This window comes from Nomia melanderi, unplaced genomic scaffold (assembly GCF_051020985.1).
Source record: "Nomia melanderi isolate GNS246 unplaced genomic scaffold, iyNomMela1 scaffold0494, whole genome shotgun sequence".
Classification (NCBI taxonomy): Eukaryota; Metazoa; Arthropoda; class Insecta; order Hymenoptera; family Halictidae; genus Nomia; species Nomia melanderi.
Window position 1 is genome coordinate 11,787 of NW_027475608.1, and position 19,850 is coordinate 31,636.

A 19,850-nucleotide genomic window follows, 5' to 3' on the forward strand; every position below is an offset into this window, starting at 1 on the left:
GTTTTATATAGTTTTATATAGTTTTATATAGTTTTATCTAGTTTTATATAGTGTTATATAGTGTTATATAGTTTTATATAGTTTTATATAGTGTTATACAGTTTTATAGAGTTTTATATAGTTTTATATAGTTTTGTTAGTTTTATATAGTTTTGTTAGTTTTGTATAGTTTTATATAGTTTTATATAGTTTTGTTAGTTTTATATAGTTTTATATAGTTTTATATAGTGTTATATAGCTTTATAGAGTTTTATAGAGTTTTATATAGTTTTATATAGTTTTATACAGTTTTGTTAGTTTTATATAGTTTTATATAGTTTTATATAGTTTTATAGAGTTTTATACAGTTTTATATAGTTTTATTAGTTATATACAGTTTTATATAGTTTTATTAGTTTTATATCGTTTTATATAGTGGTATATAGTTGTATATAGTTTTGTTAGTTTTATATAGTTTTATATAGTTTTATATAGTTTTAAACAGTTTTAAATAGTTTTATATAGTTTTATATAGTTTTATATAGTTTTATATAGTGTTACATAGTTTTGTATAGTTTTGTTAGTTTTATATAGTTTTATAGAGTACTATATAGTTTTATATAGTTTTATTAGTTTTACATAATTTTGTATAGTTTTGTATAGTTTTATATAGTTCTATAGAGTTTTATATAGGTTGATATAGTTTTGTTAGTTTTATATAGTTTTATAGAGTACTATATAGTTTTATATAGTTTTATTAGATTTACATAATTTTGTATAGTTTTGTATAGTTTTATATAGTTCTATAGAGTTTTATATAGGTTGATATAGTTTTGTTAGTTTTATATAGTTTAATACAGTTTTATACAGTTTTATATAGTTTTGTATAGTTTTATATTGTTTTGTATAGTTTTATATAGTTTTATATAGTTTTATATAGTTTTATATAGTTTTATATAGTTTTACATAGTTTTATATAGTTTTGTTAGTTTTATATAGTTTCATATAGTTTTATATAATTTTATAGAGTTTTTAATAGTTTCATATAGTTTTATATAGTTTTATATAGTTTTATATAGATTTGTTAGGTTTACATAGTTTGTTATAGTTTTATATAGTTTTATATAGTTTATATAGTTTTATACAGTTTTGTTAGTTTTGTATAGTTTTATATAGTTTCATATAGTTTTATATAGTTTTATAGAGTTTTATATAGATTTATATAGTTTTATTAGTTATATACAGTTTTATATAGTTTTATTAGTTTTATATCGTTTTATATAGTGGTATATAGTTGTATATAATTTTAAATAATTTTAAATAGTTTTATATAGTTTTATATAGTTTTATATAGTTTTGTTAGTTTTGTATAGTTTTATATAGTTTGGTTAGGTTTACATAGTTTTATATAGTTTTATATAGTTTTATATAGTTTATATAGTTTTATACAGTTTTGTGAGTTTGGTATAGTTTTATATAGTTTCATATAGTTTTATATAGTTTTATAGAGTTTTATATAGTTTTATATAGTTTTATTAGTTATATACAGTTTTATATAGTTTTGTTAGTTTTATATAGTTTTATATAGTTTTGTTAGTTTTGTATAGTTTTATATAGTTTTGTTACTTTGTATAGTCTTATATAGTTTTATATAGTTTTAATTAGTTTTATATAGTTTTATATAGTTTTATATAGTTATAAATAGTTTTATATAGTTGTACATAGCTTTATAGAGTTTTATATAGATTTACATAGTTTTATATAGTTTTAAATAGTTTTATATAGTTTTATAGAGTTTTATATACTTTTATATAGTTTTATTAGTTATATACAGTTTTATATAGTTTTATTAGTTTTATATCGTTTTATATAGTGGTATATAGTTGTATATAGTTTTGTTAGTTTTATATAGTTTTATATAGTTTTATATAGTTTTATATAGTTTTGTTAGTTTTGTATAGTTTTATATAGTTTTATATAGTTTTATAGAGATTTATATAGTTTTATATAGTTTTATATAGTTTTATGTAGTTTTATATAGTTTTATAGAGTTTTATATAGTTTTATATAGTTTTATTAGTTATATACAGTTTTATATAGTTTTATTTAGTTTTATATAGTTTTATATAGTTTTATAAAGTTCTACATAGTCTTATATAGCTTTACATAGTTTTATATAGTTTTATATAGTTTTATAGAGATTTATATAGTTTTATATAGTTTTATATAGTTTTATGTAGTTTTATATAGTTTTATATAGTTTTGTCTAGTTTTATAGGGTGTTATATAGTTTTATAGAGTTTTATATAGTTTTGTTAGTTTTATATAGTATAATATAGTTTTATATAGTTTTATATAGTTTTGTTAGGTTTACATAGTTTTATATAGTTTTATATAGTTTTATATAGTTTATATAGTTTTATACAGTTTTGTTAGTTTTGTATAGTTTTATATAGTTTCATATAGTTTTATATAATTTTATAGAGTTTTTAATAGTTTCATATAGTTTTATATAGTTTTATATAGTTTTATATAGATTTGTTAGGTTTACATAGTTTGTTATAGTTTTATATAGTTTTATATAGTTTATATAGTTTTATACAGTTTTGTTAGTTTTGTATAGTTTTATATAGTTTCATATAGTTTTATATAGTTTTATAGAGTTTTATATAGATTTATATAGTTTTATTAGTTATATACAGTTTTATATAGTTTTATTAGTTTTATATCGTTTTATATAGTGGTATATAGTTGTATATAATTTTAAATAGTTTTAAATAGTTTTATATAGTTTTATATAGTTTTATATAGTTTTGTTAGTTTTGTATAGTTTTATATAGTTTTGTATAGTTTCATATAGTTTTATATAGTTTTGTTAGGTTTACATAGTTTTATATAGTTTTATATAGTTTTATATAGTTTATATAGTTTTATACAGTTTTGTTAGTTTTGTATAGTTTTATATAGTTTCATATAGTTTTATATAGTTTTATAGAGTTTTATATAGTTTTATATAGTTTTATTAGTTATATACAGTTTTATATAGTTTTGTTCGTTTTATATAGTTTTATATAGTTTTATATAGTTTTGTTAGTTTTGTATAGTTTTATATAGTTTTGTTACTTTGTATAGTCTTATATAGTTTTATATAGTTTTAATTAGTTTTATATAGTTTTATATAGTTTTATATAGTTATAAATAGTCTTATATAGTTGTACATAGCTTTATAGAGTTTTATATAGATTTACATAGTTTTATATAGTTTTAAATAGTTTTATATAGTTTTATAGAGTTTTATATACTTTTATATAGTTTTATTAGTTATATACAGTTTTATATAGTTTTATTAGTTTTATATCGTTTTATATAGTGGTATATAGTTGTATATAGTTTTGTTAGTTTTATATAGTTTTATATAGTTTTATATAGTTTTATATAGTTTTGTTAGTTTTGTATAGTTTTATATAATTTTATATAGTTTTATAGAGATTTATATAGTTTTATATAGTTTTATATAGTTTTATGTAGTTTTATATAGTTTTATAGAGTTTTATATAGTTTTATATAGTTTTATTAGTTATATACTGTTTTATATAGTTTTATTTAGTTTTATATAGTTTTATAAAGTTCTACATAGTCTTATATAGCTTTACATAGTTTTATATAGTTTTATATAGTTTTATAGAGATTTATATAGTTTTATATAGTTTTATATAGTTTTATGTAGTTTTATATAGTTTTATATAGTTTTGTCTAGTTTTATAGGGTGTTATATAGTTTTATAGAGTTCTATATAGTTTTGTTAGTTTTATATAGTATAATATAGTTTTATATAGTTTTATATAGTTTTGTTAGGTTTACATAGTTTTATATAGTTTTATATAGTTTTATATAGTTTATATAGTTTTATACAGTTTTGTTAGTTTTGTATAGTTTTATATAGTTTCATATAGTTTTATATAATTTTATAGAGTTTTTAATAGTTTCATATAGTTTTATATAGTTTTATATAGTTTTATATAGATTTGTTAGGTTTACATAGTTTGTTATAGTTTTATATAGTTTTATATAGTTTATATAGTTTTATACAGTTTTGTTAGTTTTGTATAGTTTTATATAGTTTCATATAGTTTTATATAGTTTTATAGAGTTTTATATAGATTTATATAGTTTTATTAGTTATATACAGTTTTATATAGTTTTATATAGTTTTATATAGTTTTATATAGTTTATATAGTTTTATACAGTTTTGTTAGTTTTGTATAGTTTTATATAGTTTCATATAGTTTTATATAGTTTTATAGAGTTTTATATAGTTTTATATAGTTTTATTAGTTATATACAGTTTTATATAGTTTTGTTCGTTTTATATAGTTTTATATAGTTTTATATAGTTTTGTTAGTTTTGTATAGTTTTATATAGTTTTGTTACTTTGTATAGTCTTATATAGTTTTATATAGTTTTAATTAGTTTTATATAGTTTTATATAGTTTTATATAGTTATAAATAGTTTTATATAGTTGTACATAGCTTTATAGTGTTTTATATAGATTTACATAGTTTTATATAGTTTTAAATAGTTTTATATAGTTTTATAGAGTTTTATATACTTTTATATAGTTTTATTAGTTATATACAGTTTTATATAGTTTTATTAGTTTTATATCGTTTTATATAGTGGTATATAGTTGTATATAGTTTTGTTAGTTTTATATAGTTTTATATAGTTTTATATAGTTTTATATAGTTTTGTTAGTTTTGTATAGTTTTATATAGTTTTATATAGTTTTATAGAGATTTATATAGTTTTATATAGTTTTATATAGTTTTATGTAGTTTTATATAGTTTTATAGAGTTTTATATAGTTTTATATAGTTTTATTAGTTATATACAGTTTTATATAGTTTTATTAGTTTTATATCGTTTTATATAGTGGTATATAGTTGTATATAGTTTTGTTAGTTTTATATAGTTTTATATAGTTTTATATAGTTTTAAACAGTTTTAAATAGTTTTATATAGTTTTATATAGTTTTATATAGTTATGTTAGTTTTGTTAGTTTTATACAGTTTTATATAGTACTATATAGTTTTATATAGTTTTATATAGTTTTATATAGTGTTACATAGTTTTGTATAGTTTTATATAGTTTTATATAGTTTTATATAGTTTTTAATAGTTTCATATAGTTTTATATAGTTTTATATAGTTTTATATAGTTTTATAAAGTACTACATAGTTTTATATAGTTCTATACATTTTTATATAGGTTTATATAGTTTTGCTCGTTTTATACAGTTTTATATAGTTCTATTTAGTTTTATATAGTTTTATATAGTTTTATAAAGTTCTACATAGTCTTATATAGCTTTACATAGTTTTATATAGTTTTATATAGTTTTATAGAGATTTATATAGTTTTATATAGTTTTATATAGTTTTATGTAGTTTTATATAGTTTTATATAGTTTTGTCTAGTTTTATAGGGTGTTATATAGTTTTATAGAGTTTTATATAGTTTTGTTAGTTTTATATAGTATAATATAGTTTTATATAGTTTTATATAGTTTTGTTAGGTTTACATAGTTTTATATAGTTTTATATAGTTTTATATAGTTTATATAGTTATAAATAGTTTTATATAGTTCTACATAGCTTTATAGAGTTTTATATAGATTTACATAGTTTTATATAGTTTTAAATAGTTTTATATAGTTTTGTTAGTTTTATATAGTTTCATATAGTTTTATATAATTTTATAGAGTTTTTAATAGTTTCATATAGTTTTATATAGTTTTATATAGTTTTATATAGATTTGTTAGGTTTACATAGTTTGTTATAGTTTTATATAGTTTTATATAGTTTATATAGTTTTATACAGTTTTGTTAGTTTTGTATAGTTTTATATAGTTTCATATAGTTTTATATAGTTTTATAGAGTTTTATATAGATTTATATAGTTTTATTAGTTATATACAGTTTTATATAGTTTTATTAGTTTTATATCGTTTTATATAGTGGTATATAGTTGTATATAATTTTAAATAGTTTTAAATAGTTTTATATAGTTTTATATAGTTTTATATAGTTTTGTTAGTTTTGTATAGTTTTGTTAGTTTTGTATAGTTTTATATAGTTTTGTTAGGTTTACATAGTTTTATATAGTTTTATATAGTTTTATATAGTTTATATAGTTTTATACAGTTTTGTGAGTTTGGTATAGTTTTATATAGTTTCATATAGTTTTATATAGTTTTATAGAGTTTTATATAGTTTTATATAGTTTTATTAGTTATATACAGTTTTATATAGTTTTATTAGTTTTATATCGTTTTATATAGTGGTATATAGTTGTATATAATTTTAAATAGTTTTAAATAGTTTTATATAGTTTTATATAGTTTGATATAGTTTTGTTAGTTTTGTATAGTTTTATATAGTTTTGTATAGTTTCATATAGTTTTATATAGTTTTGTTAGGTTTACATAGTTTTATATAGTTTTATATAGTTTTATATAGTTTATATAGTTTTATACAGTTTTGTTAGTTTTGTATAGTTTTATATAGTTTCATATAGTTTTATATAGTTTTATAGAGTTTTATATAGTTTTATATAGTTTTATTAGTTATATACAGTTTTATATAGTTTTGTTCGTTTTATATAGTTTTATATAGTTTTATATAGTTTTGTTAGTTTTGTATAGTTTTATATAGTTTTGTTACTTTGTATAGTCTTATATAGTTTTATATAGTTTTAATTAGTTTTATATAGTTTTATATAGTTTTATATAGTTATAAATAGTTTTATATAGTTGTACATAGCTTTATAGAGTTTTATATAGATTTACATAGTTTTATATAGTTTTAAATAGTTTTATAGAGTTTTATATACTTTTATATAGTTTTATTAGTTATATACAGTTTTATATAGATTTACATAGTTTTATATAGTTTTAAATAGTTTTATAGAGTTTTATATACTTTTATATAGTTTTATTAGTTATATACAGTTTTATATAGTTTTATTAGTTTTATATCGTTTTATATAGTGGTATATAGTTGTATATAGTTTTGTTAGTTTTATATAGTTTTATATAGTTTTATATAGTTTTATATAGTTTTATATAGTTTTACATAGTTTTATATAGTTTTGTTAGTTTTATATAGTTTCATATAGTTTTATATAATTTTATAGAGTTTTTAATAGTTTCATATAGTTTTATATAGTTTTATATGGTTGTATATAGATTTGTTAGGTTTACATAGTTTGTTATAGTTTTATATACTTTTATATAGTTTATATAGTTTTATACAGTTTTGTTAGTTTTGTATAGTTTTATATTGTTTCATATAGTTTTATATAGTTTTATAGAGTTTTATATAGATTTATATAGTTTTATTAGTTATATACAGTTTTATATAGTTTTATTAGTTTTATATCGTTTTATATAGTGGTATATAGTTGTATATAATTTTAAATAGTTTTAAATAGTTTTATATAGTTTTATATAGTTTTATATAGTTTTGTTAGTTTTGTATAGTTTTATATAGTTTTGTATAGTTTTATATAGTTTTATATAGTTTTGTTAGGTGTACATAGTTTTATATAGTTTTATATAGTTTTATATAGTTTATATAGTTTTATACAGTTTTGTTAGTTTTGTATAGTTTTATATAGTTTCATATAGTTTTATATAGTTTTATAGAGTTTTATATAGTTTTATATAGTTTTATTAGTTATATACAGTTTTATATAGTTTTGTTAGTTTTATATAGTTTTATATAGTTTTATATAGTTTTGTTAGTTTTGTATAGTTTTATATAGTTTTGTTACTTTGTATAGTCTTATATAGTTTTATATAGTTTTAATTAGTTTTGTATAGTTTAATATAGTATTATATTGTTGCATGACTAACCTACCGATACCTTAGATATTGTATCGCCCCGCGACAAACACGACAAATCATCCTGCGAAAAACATCCTGACTCATAGATTCCAAATTCCTAACCAGCTAGCTTCCCGTACCCGATTACTCATCTTGCCCCTTTTGCACTCTACCCTTATGCCGACCATTTCCAGTAGTATATATATTACCATTTTTAACCAGCGAGTCAGTTCTCTGTAGTTCGTACTTGCGTGCGGAACTTACCGCTTACGAATAAAAACCTTCGAGCCTCTCTAACAAGTTGCGTTTAAATTCCTCAATCCGGAATCCAACACAAATTTGGTGTCAGAAGTGGGATTGTTCTGACGGCCTTTCACTCAGTTGCATTTGGACAGTCACTGTCTCACTGACGAAAGGGTGCTGATTTTCATCGGTTACATCGGAACAACAAGAAAAGAAGAGACTCGTCCCGAAGCTCAACATACACAACTGGTCGTATCTTCTGGATTCCTTGTGGCCCAGCACCATTGTGAGTTGCAGTCTCTCTTCGGAAGGAAGAAACCGTACCGTCGCATCGTAAGTACTGAACTCCAGATATTCTCAACGTATTATTTTTCAATTTCCGACTTATAATCCCATCCTCTTATACAAAAATGTCCCTAAATAATGACGTTAACACAAATATCACTTCCTCAGTAGCAATATCTTTGGATCATTTAATAAGGCTGTTGCCAAAAGAATTCGATGGCGACAGAACAAAGCTACGTTCGTTTATTAAACAAGTCGACGCCGTGTTTGAATTAGCTAGCCCTTCGCAAAAGCCAGTCCTTTTATTATTTGTAAAAAATAAGATCGAGGGTAAAGCCCGAGATCAGATTGACATACACTGTAATCTCACTACGTGGGAAGAAATTTCTGAACTATTGTTAAATCTATACCAAGATAAGAAATCTCTAGAACAACTTATGGAGGAGTTGAACTCAATTCAACAAAGCCGTAACGAGAACGTTTCCCAATTTTACCAAAAGTTAGAGGAACTTCAATCGAGAATTTTAGGAACTATTCATTCAACAGACTGTGAGGTTAACACATTAGCAGGACGAGTAGCGATGGTAAATGAAATGACTCTCAATCGTTTCGTGTATCATTCTCACCCACAAATATCTCAAATGTTGAGATACCGCGACTTCCCCAATATTAATAGTGCTTTTACGGCAGCTTTGGCAGAAGAGAAAGCGTTACGCATGAGATACGATAACTTTCAACGTTGTAGAATTTGTAATAAATCAAATCACAATACTAACGACTGCTATTTAGGGAGACAAAAACCACACCCTAGTAAAACGATCAACTTCACTCAATCGAATCGGAACAACGCGTCCAGTAGTATGAAACAGTGTAGGTACTGCAAAAATTTCGGCCACAGTATAGAAGAATGTAGAAAGCGGGAATATAACAATTCAAGACAAAATAATGGATCTCCTCGCCAGTCAAATCCTAACAATTTTCAAACAAACCGACAATATCCAAATTCTAATAACTCATATCTTCATCGACCAAATCCTAATAATTCCTACACATATCGAAACCAACCAAATTCTAGCAATTTTCGTACTTACCAACAGAATCCAAATTCTCTTAATAATCACTCGCGAGATGTTAGGTATCAACAACAAAACCCACTCACTTCCAATATAGATATACCGAATACGACCGAGTTACATAATACCGTGTCAGGAAACTCTCAAACTGGAAATTTTCGTCAGGCATATTATCCACCGAAACCCCCGAATTTGGTGGAAGAAGCGACGACAGAATTCAATCTCATGAGTACACGATAAATTCTTCGAGTTCGTTCCTACCTAATAACGACCAATTAGCCATACTCTTCGAATCAGACAATTCTAACAGCCCCGATAAACTCCTAAAATTTCTTGTTGACACGGGTGCTGCTATTTCTCTAATCAAAGCACACAGTATATCTAGATATGATGTTAATAACGATAATTCTACTATATTAAACGGGATCGCGCCAAACGTTTCTATTCAAACTCTGGGAGAAACCGAACTTTCTTTAAACATTAAGGGCAGGAAAATTTGTGGAAAATTCCAAGTAATTGATTCCCCCAATAACATCCCTTTCGATGTCGCTAAGAAATATACCACTTCCTATACCCTTATGTCAAAACACTCTTCAGAAATCCATTGATATAATTAGAATTAATGCTCGAACCGAAACGGTAATTCCAATAAGGATATTAAACCCCCAGCAACTACAAACGGGGACGATAACTGCGCGCAAATTAAATAACGACGACTCTCTCCTAATACCTCATTCGATTGTTCGGGTACGCGATGATGGTACTGCCTTGACAACAATAATTAACACTTCTTGTAAATCACAAGTGATCGATATGCCTAAATTTTTTATCGAGCCAATTCCCAGTCATTCCTTTATTTATAGTTTAGCCGCAAATCAAGAATCAAATTTCACTGAAACCAGATTACGAGCATTAAATGAGAATTTACGACTGGATCACCTAAATGCGGAAGAGGCCCAATCCATCAAGGAAATCTGCACTAAATTTCATGACATATTCCATTTACCGACGGACCTATTAAGTCGAGCGACAGTAGACCCTCACACGATTCCCACAACCAATGAAATACCTATACATGCAAAACTTTACCGGTACCCTCAAATCCATAAGAACGAGGTAGACAAGCAGATTGAGAAAATGTTAGATCATGGCATCATTAAACCATCTACCAGTCCTTGGTCCAGCCCACTCTGGGTTGTCCCCAAAAAACCAGATTCAGCCGGAGGAAAAAGGTGGCGAATAGTAATAGATTATCGAAAGCTCAATGAAAAAACGATAGGCGACGCCTACCCACTACCAAACATCGAGGACATTCTTGATCAACTAGGACACGCACAGTATTTTAGCATTCTAGATCTATCAAATGGATTTCATCAGATTCCAATAGATCCTAGAGATAGTCAAAAAACAGCGTTTTCAACGCCAAATGGGCATTATGAGTTTACTCGAATGCCCTTTGGTCTTAAGAATGCCCCGGCCCACTTTCAAAGGGTCATGAACAACGTTCTAACGGGTTTAAATAGTACACAATGCTTCGTATATATAGATGATTTTGTCATCTATGGATCTAACTTAGATGATCACAATCGCAAGTTGAAAAACGTATTTCTTAGACTTCGAGAAAATAACTTAAAATTACAACCAAGTAAATGCGATTTTTTAAAAAAGTCATGCGAATATTTAGGTCACTTAATTTCCGACAAGGGTGTACAGCCGAACCCAAAGAAAGTAGACAGCCTGCAAAAGATCTCAAAACTGCGCAACCAAAAAGAAGTTAAAATGTTCTTGGGTATGATAGGGTACTATAGAAAATTTATTTCAAATTTCGCTACGTTAGCAAAACCCCTAACTCAGTTACTCAAAAAGGACGTGCCATTTGTCTGGAGTGAAGAACAGGAAAAATCGGTCGAAACTTTAAAAGAAAAACTAATCAGTAAACCGATCTTGCAATACCCCGATTTTTCAAAACAATTCATCCTTGCCACAGATGCATCCAACGTCGGTATAGGCGCGGTACTTTCTCAAATTAACAACGGTCAAGATCTTCCAATCGCTTATTATTCACGAACTTTAAATAATTCGGAATGTAATTATTCGACTACAGAAAAGGAACTACTAGCAATTGTCAACTCCGTAGAACACTTTCGACCTTATTTATTCGGCAGAGAATTCATCATCTATACCGATCATCGTCCACTCCAGTGGCTTTTCAATTGTAAAAATCCATCGTCAAAATTAGTCAGATGGCGGCTTAGATTAGAAGAATACCAGTATACGATAAAACACAAACCAGGCACCTCCAACTCAAACGCAGACGCTCTATCTCGACTCGTCACTCAAAATTCGATAAATATAAGTACACAACAAGTTCCATCCTACAACGACTTTATCAAATATCATTACACGAATCAAAATCCTATATCTTATGAATTCGAAGGAGGAACCCTAGCATCACTTACTGATCCTATAGCAGTATTTTGGTCCCAAGATCTTCATGAGAACAATCAATACTTAAACTACGTACAGTCGAAATTTAGCATAGAAAATCTCAAACCAGAACTAAATGGATTGTCTAAAGTTCAAAATAAAAAGCAAACTTTCTATTTTCTATATCCTCTGAACTCACCTTTTGATAGACTAGAGTATAAAAATATATTTGAGTGCCTCTTGAAATTGAAATCGTTAATAAAAACTCAGAAATTCATTCTCATTCCTCCCAATCATAAGAAATATAGTAATATCAAATTAGATCAACTACGTGAAATGCTAAAATTCATATTTCCTAACAATGAAATCCGATTGTTCCCATCTGAAAGAATTAATCCGCGAACACCAGAGGAAATACAAAAGATCCTAAAAGAAAATCATGATAGTAAACTAGCGGGACACTACGGCTTCAATAAAACTTATGCAAGAATTAAGGAGCAATATTTTTGGCCATCTATAAAATCAGACATAAGGAAGTATATTCAGTCGTGTCACTCATGTCAAATGAACAAAACAAATTTTAAGCCTATTAAGCAACCTATGGAAATAACTACAACAGCTGAAAAGCCTTTTGAGAAATTAGCCATAGATATTGTAGGGCCATTACCACTCACCGAGAACGGGAATAGATTCATCCTTACTGCACAAGACGATCTGACAAAATTTTGTTTTGCCAAAGCCATTCCAAATCATGAGTCTTTAACTATTGCAAAATCATTGATGAATATATTTACCCAATTTGGAATACCACAAACTTTCTTGACAGACCAAGGCCCAGATTTTATGTCCGAATTAATAAGGGTCCTAGGAAATTTATTAAAAACAAAACATATCTGCACCAGCCCATATCACCCCCAAACCAATGGAGGTCTAGAAAGATACCATTTAACACTAAAAGATTATTTAAAACACTACATAAAAGCCAATCAAACAGACTGGGACGAATACATTTCATTCGCAACCTTTAGTTATAATACTTCAATTCACAGATCCACTAACCTAACACCATACGAACTTCTTTTTGGACGAAAAGCATATCTACCCTCTTCCATACTGAAGGAACCAGAATTCCACTATACCTATGACGACTACATCCGTTCATTACAAAATAAATTAAACACTTCTTTCAAAACAGCAAGGGAAAATCTAATTAACTCCAAAAATAAGAGTAAAGAACAGTACGATAAAAAAATTAACCCGACAAAATTTAAAGTCAATGATCTCGTATGTATATACGAGAAACGAAACAAGGTAGGACTTAGTAAAAAATTATCGCCCAATTTCAAGGGTCCATTCAAGGTCACACAAATACATCCTAACAACACAGTAGAACTTCAAATAGGAAAAAGAAGAACTACTTATCACTCCAACCTTCTTAAACGTTATGTTCCAGATGATTTCGACAATCCTACTGCTACTCCTTCCTCTAATTCCTAATACCATCTCCGAAGCTCCGTACATCAATACACCCCTCACTGACACGAGTGGAATTTTTTATAGAAAGTTAGGAGAAGCGAAAATCTCGAACACCGAACTACACCTCATAACATACGTCAATATGACTTATCTATCTCAAGCGAAAGCTCTTTTAGATTTCCATTTTTCTAAATCACAAGAAATTTGTAAGCTACTATTAAAAGAAGTCGTAGTATCGAAACAACAAAAGTCTCTTTGCGAGCAAACCCTACAGTCTGTTCAAAATGAATTACAAAATATCGATGACAAGAAAAAAATACTTAACGGATTAATAGGACGTGATGTAAAGCAGCGTAAACGACGTGGATTAATCAATGGAGCTTCTTACATCTTAAATTGGCTAATCGGCACCCCAGACGCTGACGACGCCAAATATTATTCCGATAGCATAAAAGCCTTACTAAACGATAATAGACAAACCCAAACTCTATTAAAATCTCAGATACAGATAGTTTCGAGCACTATAAAAAATCTTAATAATTCGATTCAATCTTTAAAACTTACAGAAGACACCTTGAACAACAATATGCAACTAATTAATAAGTATATGTCAGAAACAGATAACTACATATTAAACCTCTCGTTAGAAGCAACTATTATGGAACAAGTGGCCACCTTACTTTCCCTATGCGTTCAAGTTTCAGATCACTTTGATAAAAACATAGAATCTATTAACTTGGGAAATCACAATATAATCTCTCCATTCTTAATAACTCCAAAGGATCTTTGCGAAGAGCTGATTAATTACAAAGGTGAATTTGAGTTAATAATCACACCGACCTACAAGAATTTACCCAAGATATACAAATTAATGAAACTTCACAGCATTACGATAAACGAACTCGTAGTATTTGTTATAAAACTACCACTCGTAAAAAGAACAAATTTTGATCTGTACAACCTGATTCCACTACCCATCCAACATCATAACACCTCTGTCTTCTCGTTCATTACACCTCAAAACCCGTACCTACTCCTCTCCCAACAAAAATCCAACTTCGCCGTCCTGTCGGATTTGAGAGACTGCGTTGAATATCTGGAAGGGAAGTACGTGTGTAGCAACGTAGACTCAGCCAGAACCACAGAAGAGTCCATCTGCGAGGTCCTGCTGCTGTCACCGCACGTAAGGCAAATTCCACAGGACTGCACGACGAAAACAATAAGTGCCGAAATGGAGATATGGAACTACATCGGAAGCAACCAGTGGCTGTATACCCTACACAAGCCGACCACACTGACAATCATCTGTGGTGAGAGCAACACTGATCACATGGAAGACATTGTTCTAAAACAAACTGGTTTGATACAGTTACACAGTGGTTGTAAGGGGTATACCATGATATATTCGTTGGAACCCACAAGCTATGTAAATAAAAACATCAGTCATTACGTTCCTCGAATCAACTTAACTGAAGACGACTGCTGTATTCTAGCAACAGATTATTTACACCATAAAGCGGCAGCACCCTTGAAACCTATAAAACTTACAAATATCGATTTAAACGAATTAAAGTTCAACAGCAAAAAACTCAGTGAACTCGACGGACTACTAACTCATCGTCTGAAGGAGCCATTTATCGTTACCCACACTAGTTGGTACACGATAACACTAGGAGTAGTAGCTGCCATTCTAATCCTCATCCTCGTTGGAAATTGCTGTCGCTGGCTTGGCTGTTGGAACTTGCTCAAGCGCCTCTGCTGCTTCACCAGGAGCCCCAGAACAGGGGAAATTGTGCCACCAATAATTAAAAATTTTGTTCACTGTAACTTCGATGCAAGCAATCATAGCGAACACAGGGACCATTCCAATGACATGGTCCTGTTTGAAAGGCGTGGAGGGGTACAATGTTCCGAAGAACAAACAACGCCTACTAACATCAGCGAGGAGAGGACCACTGACCAGCCTCAATCCAGAACCAACTCATACAATCTACGACCCAAGGTTGGACCACGAACGCGGAAAAGTTCAACCCCTTTGTAATCACAGAACCCGTACAATTATTCGTAACCATCAATTGCTAGTAACGACAGTCCATGTCAACTTTTCGTTATCAAATTTGTACACTTATATATGTAATATCATATTATATTAACACATTTATCCCTCATCATCAAACTACCTCAGTACATTTATATGTAATATCATGTTAACGCATTCATCATTATAATATGTAATTTAAGCTTATATATATAAGATTCTGCATAATTAGAGTAGGCTCCAATATTTAATTGTAAGTTACAATATCTTTTCTTAAATCGCATTATTAGTTAAATTAATAATTCTAGATCATTAAGATCCTCCTCCAAAAATTATAATTTTTGGACTACAAGGGGGGAGGTGTTGCATGACTAACCTACCGATACCTTAGATATTGTATCGCCCCGCGACAAACACGACAAATCATCCTGCGAAAAACATCCTGACTCATAGATTCCAAATTCCTAACCAGCTAGCTTCCCGTACCCGATTACTCATCTTGCCCCTTTTGCACTCTACCCTTATGCCGACCATTTCCAGTAGTATATATATTACCATTTTTAACCAGCGAGTCAGTTCTCTGTAGTTCGTACTTGCGTGCGGAACTTACCGCTTACGAATAAAAACCTTCGAGCCTCTCTAACAAGTTGCGTTTAAATTCCTCAATCCGGAATCCAACAATATAGTTATAAATAGTTTTATATAGTTGTACATAGCTTTATAGAGTTTTATATAGATTTACATAGTTTTATATAGTTTTAAATAGTTTTATATAGTTTTATAGAGTTTTATATACTTTTATATAGTTTTATTAGTTATATACAGTTTTATATAGTTTTATTAGTTTTATATCGTTTTATATAGTGGTATATAGTTGTATATAGTTTTGTCAGTTTTGTATAGTTTTATATAGTTTTGTATAGTTTTATATAGTTTTATATAGTTTATATAGTTTTATACAGTTTTGTGAGTTTTGTATAGTTTTATATAGTTTCATATAGTTTTATATAGTTTTATAGAGTTTTATATAGTTTTATATAGTTTTATTAGTTATATACAGTTTTATATAGTTTTGTTAGTTTTATATAGTTTTATATAGTTTTATATAGTTTTGTTAGTTTTGTATAGTTTTATATAGTTTTGTTACTTTGTATAGTCTTATATAGTTTTATATAGTTTTAATTAGTTTTATATAGTTTTATATAGTTTTATATAGTTATAAATAGTTTTATATAGTTGTACATAGCTTTATAGAGTTTTATATAGATTTACATAGTTTTATATAGTTTTAAATAGTTTTATATAGTTTTATAGAGTTTTATATACTTTTATATAGTTTTATTAGTTATATACAGTTTTATATAGTTTTATTAGTTTTATATCGTTTTATATAGTGGTATATAGTTGTATATAGTTTTGTTAGTTTTATATAGTTTTATATAGTTTTATATAGTTTTATATAGTTTTGTTAGTTTTGTATAGTTTTATATAGTTTTATATAGTTTTATATAGTTTTATAGAAATTTATATAGTTTTATATAGTTTTATATAGTTTTATGTAGTTTTATATAGTTTTATAGAGTTTTATATAGTTTTGTTAGTTTTGTTAGTTTTATATAGTTTTATATAGTACTATATAGTTTTATATAGTTTTATATAGTTTTATATAGTGTTACATAGTTTTGTATAGTTTTGTTAGATTTATATAGTTTTATAGAGTACTATATAGTTTTATATAGTTTTATTAGTTTTACATAATTTTGTATAGTTTTATATAGTTTTATATAGTTCTATAGAGTTTTATATAGGTTGATATAGTTTTGTTAGTTTTATATAGTTTAATACAGTTTTATACAGTTTTATATAGTTTTGTATAGTTTTATATTGTTTTGTATAGTTTTATATAGTTTTATATAGTTTTATATAGTTTTGTTAGTTTTGTATAGTTTTATATTGTTTTATATAGTTTTATATAGTTTTATATAGTTTTGTTAGTTTTGTATAGTTGTATATAGTTTTATATAGTTTTATATAGTTTTATATAGTTTTATATAGTTTCATATAGTTTTATATAGTTTTATATAGTTTTATATTGTTTTATATAGTTTTGTTAGTTTTGTATAGTTTTATATAGTTTTATAGAGATTTATATAGTTTTATATAGTTTTATATAGTTTTATGTAGTTTTATATAGTTTTATATAGTTTTATCTAGTTTTATATAGTGTTATATAGTTTTATATAGTTTTATATAGTTTTATATAGTGTTATACAGTTTTATAGAGTTTTATATAGTTTTATATAGTTTTGTTAATTTTATATAGTTTTGTTAGTTTTATATAGTTTTGTTAGTTTTGTATAGTTTTTTATAGTTTTGTTACTTTGTATAGTCTTATATAGTTTTATATAGTTTTAATTAGTTTTATATAGTTTTATATAGTTTTATATAGTTTTATATAGTTTTTAATAGTTTCATATAGTTTTATATAGTTTTATATAGTTTTATATAGTTTTGTTAGTTTTATATAGTTTTATATAGTTTTATATAGTTTTATATATTTTTATTAGTTTTATATACTTTTATAGAATTTGGAATAGTTTTATATAGGTATTAGTTTTATATAGTTTTATATAGTTTTATATAGTTTTATATAGTTTTATATAGTTTTGTTAGTTTTGTATAGTTTTATATAGTTTTATATAGTTTTATATAGTTTTGTTAGTTTTGTATAGTTTTATATTGTTTTATATAGTTTTATATAGTTTTATATAGTTTTGTTAGTTTTGTATAGTTTTATATAGTTTTAAATAGTTTTATATAGTGTCATATAGTTTTATATAGTTTTGTTAGTTTTTTATCGTATTATATAGTTGTATATAGTTTTGTTAGTTTTATACAGTTTCAGACAGTTTTATATAGTTTTATATAGTTTTATATGGTTCTATATAGTTTTATACAGTTTTATATAGTATTATATAGTTTTACATAGTTGTATTAGCTTTATATAGTTTTATATAGTTTTATATAATTATACATTGTTTTATATAGTTTTGTTAGTTTTATATAGTTTTATATAGTTTTATAGAGTTTTATATAGTTTTATATAGTTTTATATAGTTTTATATAGTTTTATTAGTTTTATATAGTTTTAAATAGTTTTATATAGTTATAAATAGTTTTATATAGTTGTACATAGCTTTATAGAGTTTTATATAGATTTACATAGTTTTATATAGTTTTAAATAGTTTTATATAGTTTTATAGAGTTTTATATACTTTTATATAGTTTTATTAGTTATATACAGTTTTATATAGTTTTATTAGTTTTATATCGTTTTATATAGTGGTATATAGTTGTATATAGTTTTGTTAGTTTTATATAGTTTTATATAGTTTTATATACTTTTATAGAATTTTGAATAGTTTTATATAGGTTTATTAGTATTATATAGTTTTATATAGTTTTATATAGTTTTGTTAGTTTTAAACAGTTTTATATAGTTATATATAGTTTTATGTAGTTTTGTTAGTTTTATATAGTTCTATATAGTGTTATATAGTTTTATATAGTTTTGTTAGTTTTTTATCGTTTTAAATAGTTGTATATAGTTTTGTTAGTTTTATACAGTTTCAGACAGTTTTATATAGTTTTATATAGTTTTATATAGTTTTATATGGTTCTATATAGTTTTTACAGTTTTATATAGTTTTATATAGTTTTATATAGGTTTAAATAGTTTTATTAGTTTTATATAGTTTTATATAGTTTTATATAGTTTTGTTAGTTTTATATAGTTTCATACAGTTTTATATAGTTTTATATAGTTTTATATAGTTTTATATAGTTTTATTAGTTATATACAGTTTTATATAGTTTTATTAGTTTTATATCGTTTTATATAGTGGTATATAGTTGTATATAGTTTTGTTAGTTTTATATAGTTTTATATAGTTTTAAACAGTTTTAAATAGTTTTATATAGTTTTATATAGTTTTATATAGTTTTGTTAGTTTTGTTAGTTTTATATAGTTTTATATAGTACTATATAGTTTTATATAGTTTTATATAGTTTTATATAGTGTTACATAGTTTTGTATAGTTTTGTTAGTTTTATATAGTTTTATGGAGTACTATATAGTTTTATATAGTTTTATTAGTTTTACATAATTTTGTATAGTTTTGTATAGTTTTATATAGTTCTATAGAGTTTTATATAGGTTGATATAGTTTTGTTAGTTTTATATGGTTTAATACAGTTTTATACAGTTTTATATAGTTTTGTATAGTTTTATATTGTTTTGTATAGTTTTATATAGTTTTATATAGTTTTATATAGTTTTGTTAGTTTTGTATAGTTTTATATTGTTTTATATAGTTTTATATAGTTTTATATAGTTTTGTAAGTTTTGTATAGTTTTATATAGTTTTATATAGTTT

General features: G+C 24.5%; 1 protein-coding gene across 1 annotated transcript; it reads left to right on the forward strand.

The window, feature by feature from the left end:
• Window positions 1–7,891: 7,891 nt before the first annotated feature.
• Window positions 7,892–16,058, forward strand: LOC143176329 (uncharacterized). The gene is made up of 2 exons (XM_076374153.1): window positions 7,892–8,446; window positions 13,352–16,058. The coding sequence occupies exon 2, from the start codon at window positions 13,352–13,354 to the stop codon at window positions 15,413–15,415; it is 2,064 nt and encodes a 687-aa protein (XP_076230268.1). The 5' UTR covers window positions 7,892–8,446; the 3' UTR covers window positions 15,416–16,058.
• The last annotated feature ends 3,792 nt before the right edge of the window (window positions 16,059–19,850 follow it).

What these genes read in the sequence shown, in the direction of transcription:
- LOC143176329 (XM_076374153.1), top strand. Translation starts at nt 13,352, where the DNA reads ATGATTTCGACAATCCTACTGCTACTCCTTCCTCTAATTCCTAATACC.